The sequence below is a fragment of the Panthera leo genome, chromosome B1 (genome assembly GCF_018350215.1).
Source record: "Panthera leo isolate Ple1 chromosome B1, P.leo_Ple1_pat1.1, whole genome shotgun sequence".
Classification (NCBI taxonomy): domain Eukaryota; kingdom Metazoa; phylum Chordata; class Mammalia; order Carnivora; family Felidae; genus Panthera; species Panthera leo.
Genome location: NC_056682.1, coordinates 162,779,342 through 162,789,868, shown reverse-complemented (window position 1 = coordinate 162,789,868; position 10,527 = coordinate 162,779,342). Strand labels below are relative to the sequence as shown.

The window sequence follows — 10,527 nt, the reverse complement described above, 5'->3', positions numbered from 1 at the left end:
CTTTTTTTTTTTTTTTTTTTTTTGTCAGTAACTGTGCCTGTCCTTGGAAATCACCAGGACTCTTCCCTCTGAACGTCGGGATTCTCTCAAGGTAAGGCTTTTGCTTTTAACGTTTATTTATTTTTGAGACAGAGAGAGACAGAGCATGAACGGGGGAGGGTCAGAGAGAGGGAGACACAGAATCTGAAACAGGCTCCAGGCTCTGAGCACTCAGCACAGAGCCTGACGCGGGGCTCGAACTCACGGACCGCGAGATCGTGACCTGAGCCGAAGTCGGACGCTCAACCGACTGAGCCACCCAGGCGCCCCAGGCTTTTGCTTTTATTACCGAGCACCTACTGTCTACTGGCCAAAGCTGTTTCCCCTGCAGACTAACCCATGTCAGTCCACACTCCCCACCTCTGAGGTCTCTTTCACACTCGCTCAAACAGATGCATACGTGCACTTGCACACGCGCATGTGCCTGTACACAATACACAACATTTTCAACGACTTGAATTTTTTCACATTCTTCCTTGACTCCCACAATCCAGGTGTTTTGATCCATCATGTAATCATCTGGCTCCCGAATTTTCCCTCTCAAAGCATTTTCTCACATTGTATTGAAATCGCTCATTCACTTCTCTGTCTCCCATGTTAAATGTAACTGCAGTGATGGCAAAGACCGCGTCTGCCTTGTTTGCCGGTGTAGACCCAGGACCCGGCATAGTGCCTGCTATACCCATGCCCAGACATTTAACATTGAATTTATATTCTTCTGTTCTTTTCTTTTTAATTAAAAAAAAATTTTTTTTTTTACATGTATTTTTGAGAGACAGAGTGAGAGACAAAGCACAAGCAGGGGAGGGGCAGAGAGAGGGAGACACAGAATCCAAGCAGGCTCCAGGCTCCCAGCTGTTAGTACAGAGCCCAACGCGGGGCCCGAACCCATGAACCGCGAGATCGTGACCCGAGCTGAAGTTGGACGCTCAACCGACCGAGCCACCCAGGAGCCCCTATGTTCTTCTGTTCTAAGGGCTTGCAGAAATTGGATTGTCTCAGAAGCTCTCAGATGAAAGATCAGCTCTAAAGATCAAAGGAGGTGATAGAAACTCCAGGTGCTGAGGCAAAACTGGGACTTGGCAAAATGTTTCTTTTCCTCCCTAGGTCTCTCATGTTCCCCACCTCCCATCCTCATCTCTTTTAGCTCAACTGGAACAAACAAACAAACAAACAAACAAAACAGAGAGAGAGCAGTTCAGACCACTTTGCTGCATTGTGTCACAGGAGACCATCTCACTGTGAACATCCTGGCTATTTTCTATGTTATTCATCCTTCTTAGACTTTGGCCCTGTCCCTTATATGATACGTGGTCTTAGAGGAATTTTTAAGCTAAGACTCTGTTTTCTCATTTGGAAGCATGGGGCCTTGCAGATGGCCGCAAATTCCTTTGCACTATTCCCATCTTAAGGTGGGATCTGTGTCTCTGCACCTTGACCAATGGAATATAGCAGAAGAGATCTGTTGCACAGCCCTTAAGAGACTGGCAGCTTCCTGGGGTGCCTGGATGGCTCAGTAGGTTAAGTGTCTGGTTTCGGCTCAGGTCATGAATCCCACCCCACCCCCCACCCCCACCCCCCACCCCACCCCCCCTTTCAGGAGTTCAAGCCTCGCATCTGGCTTTGTGCTGACAGCTCAGAGCCTGGAGCCTGTTTGGGATTCTGTGTCTCCCTTTCTCTCTGCCCCTCCCCTGCTCATGCTGTGTCTCCTTCTCTCTCAAAAATAAACATTTAAAAAAAAAAAGAGAGAGACTGGCAACTTCCACTTCCTGTATTAGAATACTAAGGGAAGCTACCCGCCATGCTGTGGGGGAGCCCGAGCTAACCACAGAGAGAGGTCAGATGGTGAGAGAGACGCCAGCTAGTTCCAGCTGTCCCAGCCACTCCAGCTGAAATGCAGATGTGTGGATGAAGAAGCTATCTTGGACACCCAGCCCCGATGAGCCTTCAGATGACTCCAGCCAAAGCTGCCATCCAACTACACAACATGAGAGGCCCCAAGCGAGGACTGCCCAGCAGGGCACAGTCAGCCCACAGAACCGTGAGCCACTAAGGTCTGGTGTGGTTTACTAAGAGCAATACAGAATTGCAAGTGGAAGTAATGATCATATCTACCTCCTGGGACTGCTGTGAAGGTAAAGTGAGATTCTTATATGCTGAATCCCTAGTCTGCTGCCTGGAATAAAACAAGCTTTCAGTAAGTATCAATTCCCCTGCCCCTCCCCCTTCCTTTTTATCAGTTCTACCCATTTCCAAGAAGGGGTAACTCTCAGTGCCCTTATCTGAAGCAAGCAGGGTGGAGGTGGGCGATTTGCTAGGCGTTTTTTTGTTGTTTTTTTTTTTTTTTTTAATTTGAAGAGCTCCCTTTTCTTTTTCTAACTTTCTCTTGTGTCTTTCTTTTCTGTGTTCTTTAAAGCACAGCCAGATCATTTAGACCTAAAATAAGAATACCAAATCCAGCCTTTTGTGTGTGTGATTTTTCAGACAGAAAAATCATAGGTTTGGTACAGGCTCATGGTCATGAAAATCAAGCTCCAGAAGCGAAAATGATCCAAAGCAAAATTCCCCTGACAATTTTTGTCATGTCTGTGTATGAGTGTGCATGTGTGTGCAAAAAGCAGTTAAAAACTTGATGCAATTATTTAACGATGTAAGCATCATAGAATTACAGGCTTCTTCGGGGGAGCGGTTAAAAAGTACATGATTCCCTGTAATTATAGTCTTGCTACGTTTGCTTTTATAGAAAACAAAATTCAAGTTTGATTTAAATCGCGCAGAAAGACCTCATGCATATCGGAAATGCTCTTTTTCCTTCCAACTCAAATGGCAAATTAATTTCATTCTTGTGATCTTCCTAGAAGTCAACCTTTTATCATGTTTATTGCCAAGGTTGTGTGTCTTAGTAAAGCTTCCCCTCCTCCACTTGCTACCAAGGCAGTTTGAGATTACCCCCTCTATCTCCCCGTCGAATTCCCACAAACACCTAAACGGAAAGGCAAGAGGGTTCATCTCAAGAGTCTGAGCTGGGTCAGTTTAATGAACTGTCAAATACCTGGTCAGTTAAGTTCAGGGCATGCGGGGCAATCAAACTAGATGCCTGACACATATAGATAAAAGAATGGGTTTATTTTACTTTTTGTATTTAAATCTTTAGTGGAGGCCTGGACACAAAGCCACACCATTGGCTGCCATATGCCCCCAGGATAAAAGTCTCTGGAACAGCTGGGGGCCCACAAGGTTAGAACAGTGGGGAGGAGAGCCGTTAGCCGAGAGAGGGAGTGTCTCGGAGTGTTCGGTGACATTCTGCAGTCTGTTCCAGCTACAGAATGTCGCCCGGATGGGGCCTGCCACTGAAGACTTCCCCTAAAAAGAACGTAAGGGGCTTGAGCTTGGGATTTAATGAGTGCCAGCCCACGTCTTCCTTCGCATCAAGTCAGTTAACCAAGAATCTTGCCTTTCCTTATAACCACAAAACTAAGGGCTGCGGACCCTTTCCGGGTTCAGTCTCCCAACCCAGTCGGTATCCAGAAACAGCTGGGGTTACTGTTTTCTTTCCATTTCACAGCTCTCTGAGGAGGTGTGACTGTGTGTGAAGCGCTAGAAAGCTTGTTCTATAATTACCTTCTGATTTGCCTCTGAGCGCGCAGTACACCCACCCGACCGGCTGTGTGTTCTCGCGCTGCGTGTGTTTACGACCCTGCGCGCTGGGGTCGGAGAACGTGGGTCTACAACAAAATGGGTGACATTACTTTGTCCCAATGGTAAATGTCACATCTCAGGGGAGCGGATACGGGGTCTTTGTAACTAATTGCCATCACAGCCAGATCTACGATCCGGACGCACTCAAGTCAGTGCAACCACGCCTCAAATGAAGGAGACTGCACGGGGCCAGGCAGCAGGACGCGCGCTTTCCGACCCCAAGCGCTCACACCCCGAGGCCCTGGCCAGCACGTTCCCCACCGCGCGTGGGCGTGCAGGCCGGAGGCCCCGCAGCGTGCTTCGAGAAGCAGGCGCACGGGATGGGCACCCGGGGGGGTGGGGGGCTGCCCAGGATCTGCTCTTGGAGGGCCCTCGTCGCCGCCGCCGCCGCATCCCCCGCGCCCGCCCGGAGGCCCAGCCCCGTCCGGTTCCCGGAACCCGAGGCGCCCCCAATCACGCAGCCACAGCATCGGCCGCGTGCCCGCTCAGCGGGACCCCGGTCGGCACCGGCGCTGCCTTCCTCCGCGGCCGCCACTGGCTGCGCCTTCGTCTCGCGCCCACACGTTGCCCAGTCTCGGGTCCGCAGCCCCATTTTCCGCACGCCTCACGGGGCCCCACACTGGCTCCCGGCGCCCCTAGGGGCTCGGGACGCGCTGAGCGGCGCCGGGGGCGGAGCCTCGCGGGGGCGCCCCGGGATTGGCCGCGGGAGGCAGAGGGCGGGGCGAGCCCCGGAGAAAACAGCGCGCGCGCAGCCCGGAGGCCGTCCCAGTCCCGATCTGGAGCTAGTCCGAGCAGCTGCGCGGCTGCGCTTTGGTGCCTTTATTCCGCGGACCCCTCGGGCAGGGTCCTCCCACCGACTTCAGCGCAGCACACGCGTCCTCCCGCCCCGCAGGTGCCGCGTGGTGCAGCCCCGGCTGGAGCGGCGATGCGCCTCATTCAGAACATGTGCACCATCGCCGAGTATCCCGCCCCGGGCAGCGCCGCCGCCGCCGACTGCTGCCTGGGGGCGGCGGGCCGCCGCCTGGTCAAGATCGCGGTGGTGGGGGCCAGTGGTGTGGGCAAGACCGGTGAGTCTTCGTGCTCGGCAGTCCCCGGGGCTGGACGGGGGCGGCCCCCTAGGAGTTGCGTGTGACCGAGGCGTGGGGGAGAGGTGGGAGCTGCAGCTGACCGCCCGTCCCCTCCTCCTGATCCGCTGCCCCTCCGGAAGGACCTGAGCCAGCCTTGCTTCCAACTCCCTTCTTGGACAGATGAGGGAAACGGGGATCCTGAATGGCCAGGCCACCTTCTGGGCACCACCGGCGCAACTGGGATTAGAACTTTGGGGGTTTTGAGCCTCTGGCAGTGCCTGGAACTGAAAGGGAACTTAGTGAACGGAAGCCCTCCTGGAGGACTTTAAGGTTGGGAAAGACATTCGTCTCTTGGAAGGCTTAGGTGTGGCTCAGGCGGGCTCAGAGGAGGCGGGTGGGCCAAATGACCCTTCCAGCTGGACAGAGCCATAATTCATGATGCCTTCTAGCCCCTCTCCGTTGTGTCTGGAAGAAGGGTCAAGGAGCTGCAGGGTAGGAATTTCACTTGGTGGCCGCCCGTCTTGCTTTCTCTGGGAGAGCTGTTTCCCGGGCTGGGGGTGGGGTGGAGACCAATGTAACTTCTCATGCCAGAGTGAACTCTCCTTTTTGTCTTCTGCCCTGCAGCTCTGGTGGTCCGCTTCCTCACCAAACGATTCATTGGTGACTACGAAAGGAACGCAGGTGAGCAGATGCAAAATTTGGGGAGAGCCCTCTCAGCTTGCACAGTACTGCGGGGTCTCCCAGGCAGGCTCCTTCACAGTGACAGTCTGGGCGACAGGATCCTGCCACTTCCAATTTTGCTTGCCCCCTCCCGTGTTCCCCCCCCCCTCCCATAACTGCCATCTGGCCTCATTCCATTCCAAGCCCATTCATCATTTTATCAAGTGCCTGAAAGTATTCTCCTTGGTATGTTTTAACTATAGGGACCCCAGTTGGAAGCACCCTTTGTACTCAAGAGCCTCCCCCTTCAAAACACTCCTGCAAAAGTCATAAAAAAAAAAAAAAAAAAAAGATGGCCAACTCCTCCCCCCACCCCTCTCCCTCTCTGTTGGCTGCCTTTCAGAGGTGACCTTTTAAAGCAAAGGCCAAAGGAAAGCAGTTGTAAACCTAAAGTTCTTTTTTCTTAACAAAGAAAAAATAACTGGATGGTAGAATGTGAGGAGGAGGGCTCCCGAATAAATGAGAAGACACTATTTCAATGTCTCTGATTAAGGATGGCCACTGGGGAGGCTTAAGGGCTTTCTACCTATGCTCTGTTAGCAAATTGCTTAAATCCTTAGACCATATTTAGTACCTAAGGGGATTATTCGAACTGTGCTGCATAAACCATCCCAAGATAAGGCATTGCAGCCTTCTGCTTTGATGTAGATTTGGCTACCATCAAGTCACGTTTTTATTCCAACTGATAACGTTGGCTGTGCATTTACGAACAATATTTGCCTACCAAGCTATTGTACTTAATGATTAAATTTACATCAAAGAGTAGTGAAGTACTAAAACAAAAACAAATGCCATGCATGCTGAACAAGAAGATTTACTTCAAGGAAATACTTTAGATGTGGAAGAAATTCGACAAATCAGTTTCAAAATCCTGCAAAACTTGCCTTGGATTTAATAAAGCCACAAATCTGGGGTTAACATTGCAGTTAAAAACAAAATAACTGAGATGAGCTCATTAAGTAGAATAAACTATAACTTATTTTTGTGCATTGGTTCAAGTTATATTGTCTTTTCTATTTAAAAAATCCCACCATGTTTTAAAAGTTGTACAAGAAGGGAAAACCTTTTCTTTTTTTTTTTTTTGCCTTTATAGGTAATCTCTATACCAGACAAGTCCAAATAGAAGGTGAAACCCTGGCTATTCAGGTTCAAGACACGCCAGGTATTCAGGTAAGAAGCTCTGAGGTTCGGGACTAAGTCAGGCTGTGGAATTGTTCAGTTCTCAGGATGCCTCATGCTAAAGAGGAGAGAAATTTGGGGGAGTCCCATCTAGGCCTTTCCATGTTGCTTGTCACTTCCGTGTTATTTGGCCGTTGGTCAGTCTTTGCCTGGCTTAATTTGGGAGATTTGGCTCAGGGGCACAGATCTTCTCTTAGGCGGATTCTGTCTGGGAGGAAAGACCAAACCACGCTTGGAATTGGCAGTTTCCTTGCTGTGCTTAAAAAGAGTGGTTTTTACATGTGTGTATTTGGTATTAAAAATCAAACATTTAGGTGTAGTCTGCAAATGCTTGGGATCACTTTTATATTGTGGAAAGTTACTCTATAGACAAAAGAGCCATGCTGGTGTATGTGTGTGTTTTTTTCCCTCTTGAACTGGGCAGTTCTCCAGGTTTAAATGCTTCCAGCTCCTATCTTTACTTCCCCAGACTTACTGTCTAGCCAGTTAATTTCCCATTTTGTGCAACTACAAAGTCTCTCCGCACGGAGTTCTCTGCAGGTCAATTTTCCACTCGAGTGTGGTGAGCTGCACTGTTATTTATTCCAACCGTGTGCAGCTGGATCAACATAGCGTCAAGAAAGCCGGAGTGTGTGCGGATATAACTTGTTGATGGCCTGCAGCCTGGCGTTACCGTCGAGGGCGCTTTTGAACCCGCTGCCCAGCCAGGCCAGGGCTCTTTCCGGCCCTCACCGTTCGCCTTGCCGTCACCCCTCTCTTTCAGGTCCACGAGAACGGCCTGAGCTGCGGCGAGCAGCTGAATCGGTGCATTCGCTGGGCAGACGCCGTGGTGATCGTGTTCTCCGTCACTGACTACAAGAGCTATGAACTCATCGGCCAGCTCCACCAGCACGTGCAGCAGCTGCACCTGGGCGCCCGGCTGCCCGTGGTGGTCGTGGCCAACAAAGCTGACCTGCTGCACATCAAGCAGGTCGACCCTCAGCTCGGACTGCAGCTGGCCAGCGTGCTGGGCTGCTCGTTCTATGAAGTGTCGGTCAGCGAAAATTACAACGACGTCTACAACGCTTTCCACGTCCTGTGCAAGGAAGTGAGTCACAAACAGCAGCCCAGCAGCACACCAGAGAAGCGGAGAACCTCCCTCATTCCCAGGCCCAAGTCCCCCAACATGCAGGACCTGAAGAGGAGGTTCAAGCAAGCCCTCTCTGCCAAAGTGAGGACTGTCACCTCCGTCTGAAGCAGGGACACTCGGGGGGGTTTGGTCTTCCCAGGAAGAGGGCCTGAGGTTCTTGCAGCACAGGAATGATGGGTGCTGGCAGTCATTCACGGTTCCAGCAGGAGCCGGAGCAGAGCGGCCAGGAGGGTCTGTGGAACTGCTACAGAAACTTCCGTTCTGAGCCGGGGAGGGGGGGGACAGGATTGATGAGGCTGGAATGAGCCCACTGAGCCACTCTGAGTATGTGAAATGTGCTCCACGTCTTTTCCTTTGGAGTGGGGAGGGCGGCGTAACCGCTTTGGATTTTGTTCTTGACCTTGTAAATGAAGGTCAGTTGTAGTTTCCGCAACTGTATGGATGTGGTTGATGGTGGGAACGAGAGAACAGCTTAACCACTCCCAGCCTTTCCACGTTTTCTCTCTTCTTTCTTTTTTCCCTTTTCTCCCTCCCCCCCCAACCCCCCCCCAAGAGGAAGGACTGCTTTTTCTCTTACGAGTCTGATTCGCATCTCTGGAACACTGTTCCTTACAGAATGCCTTTCTAACCTGAAGGACACCCGAGATTTCTTCTTTAAAGAACAAGGAGGAAAATACTACCCCCACCCCAATAAAGGGTGGGGTTTATGGGCCAGATGTTATGTATATGGACGGACATCCGGAAGCTTATATGGCTTGCAGGAAGGGCTGCTTCCTCCTGACACAGGAGGAGTATGTTCAGTTGAGCATGTGTTAAATGGTTGAGAACTCAAACTCTTCAGCCCCAGACTTTGAGTAATTGTGAGACTGTATAATTTTTTTTTTTTTTTTTAGCTGTTGCATCAGGTACAGGAAAAAAAGAAAACCGTGTTCATTGATTTTGATGTGATTTGTGTAAATGGCACACGGCAATGACGTTGGGTTGTTTCCTAGGCCTGGCCGAGTGTGGCTTAAGTACGGAAAACACTGTCTTACAGCGAGTGCACGGATACAGGGGCGACCGCCAAATCCCGTACACAGACGCACTTTAAGAAGCCACTCATGCTTTGGCTTAAACTGTAATTAATTTATTTTATGTACAATAAATCTCATTTTAAAAGCGTAGACCTCTGGTTGGTCTCCATTGAAATGTTCACTTTCTGTCCTTCAAAGTGTCCCTCAGTGACTTGTCCTTACTGGGCACTTTGAGTGAGGCGTTACGGCTTCCTAGGGTTACCTCTTGGTTTCACAGCCAACCGACGAGATGCCTTCTCTTCACCCCCTTTTACAGAGGAGGAAACAGGCTTACAGACCAGCTAACCAACTTGTCAAAGGCCCCACCCAGCCTGGGAGCGCCGGAACTGTATTTTGCCGCTTTCTAGCGTGTCTCCTATTCATTTCCTTCACGACCCTCCAGGCAAAGAGAAGACAAGCGTCCAGCTCTGTGTCTTAGGCTGTTAGGACACCTTGGCGAAGCGTCGAAGATAACACGCTTCTGTACAAGATAACGGCTTCTCTCTAGACACGTGGCTTATTTGGCAAACTCCCTGGGGTATGGTGCTTTCAAAAAACGTGCTTTGTTCCCATTGTAGAAGCTCGGAGCTGTTGATCTGGGGCTGGTCAGGAGCCCTTCCTGCGTCTGCTGCTGCCACAAACGTAGGTGCCGAAACCGCCGGGCTTCTCTCCCCTGCTTCCATCTGGGACTGGGAGACCTTTCATGCAGGCCACGTTGAGTTGCCATCTTTACGGGCCCGTAACAACACCTCTGAGGAGGGCCTTCACGTACATGGACTCATTGAATCCTCAGGGTACCCCTGTGAGGAGGGAGGGGAGGAAATACCACCATTTACAGGTGAGGAAAACAGGCTCTGAGTTTTGAGCGATGTCCGCAAGGTGGCACAAAGGACAGGAGTCCACGGCTTCTGAATGTATGCCATGTTCTTATTTCTTCATAATGTTTCATGCACAGGGCACTGCTTGGCCATGGGACCAAGGCAAGCAGTCAAAATGGCCGGCTGTTGAGGGCCTACTGCGTTATGGTGCCAGACTTCCAAATCTCTTTTCCCACAGGGTAGATACCCTGCCTGCTCTTTTTTTTTTTTTTTTTAATTTTTTTTTTTCAGCGTTTTTTATTTATTTTTGGGACAGAGAGAGACAGCATGAACGGGGGAGGGGCAGAGAGAGAGGGAGACACAGAATCGGAAACAGGCTCCAGGCTCCGAGCCATCAGCCCAGAGCCTGACGCGGGGCTCGAACTCACGGACCGCGAGATCGTGACCTGGCTGAAGTCGGACGCTTAACCGACTGCGCCACCCAGGCGCCCCTACCCTGCCTGCTCTTGACAGGGCTTCTGGTGACACCCCAAACCTGCCTGATATGGAGGGCAGTTGTCCACACTTACCCATAACCTAACCTCTGAGAAGGTGATGGGTGTGGGGGGGCAGGGCGAGGAATGGTATTCGTGTGAGATTCTAAAAACGCCTCAGTTCAAAGGCACTGACCATCATCTCCAAGGGCTTTCTGCTTGCTTTTGGTTTCATTCGTTTTCTGTGGTTCTATTAACAATGTCCAGTGACCAAGAGGTTAAACTTTATATACCTAGCAGAGGTCCTCTACCCATGTTCTGGAATTAACGAAGACACAAAGTTTTCCTGGG

General features: G+C 50.8%; 1 protein-coding gene across 1 annotated transcript; it reads left to right on the top strand.

Moving 5' to 3' along the window:
• The first annotated feature begins 4,516 nt into the window (after positions 1-4,516).
• On the top strand, positions 4,517-8,996 carry RASL11B (RAS like family 11 member B). Its single transcript, XM_042934030.1, has 4 exons — positions 4,517-4,805; positions 5,430-5,486; positions 6,619-6,695; positions 7,468-8,996. Exons 1-4 carry the CDS (start codon positions 4,664-4,666, stop codon positions 7,936-7,938), a joined length of 747 nt encoding a protein of 248 aa, XP_042789964.1. The 5' UTR covers positions 4,517-4,663; the 3' UTR covers positions 7,939-8,996.
• Positions 8,997-10,527: the final 1,531 nt, after the last annotated feature.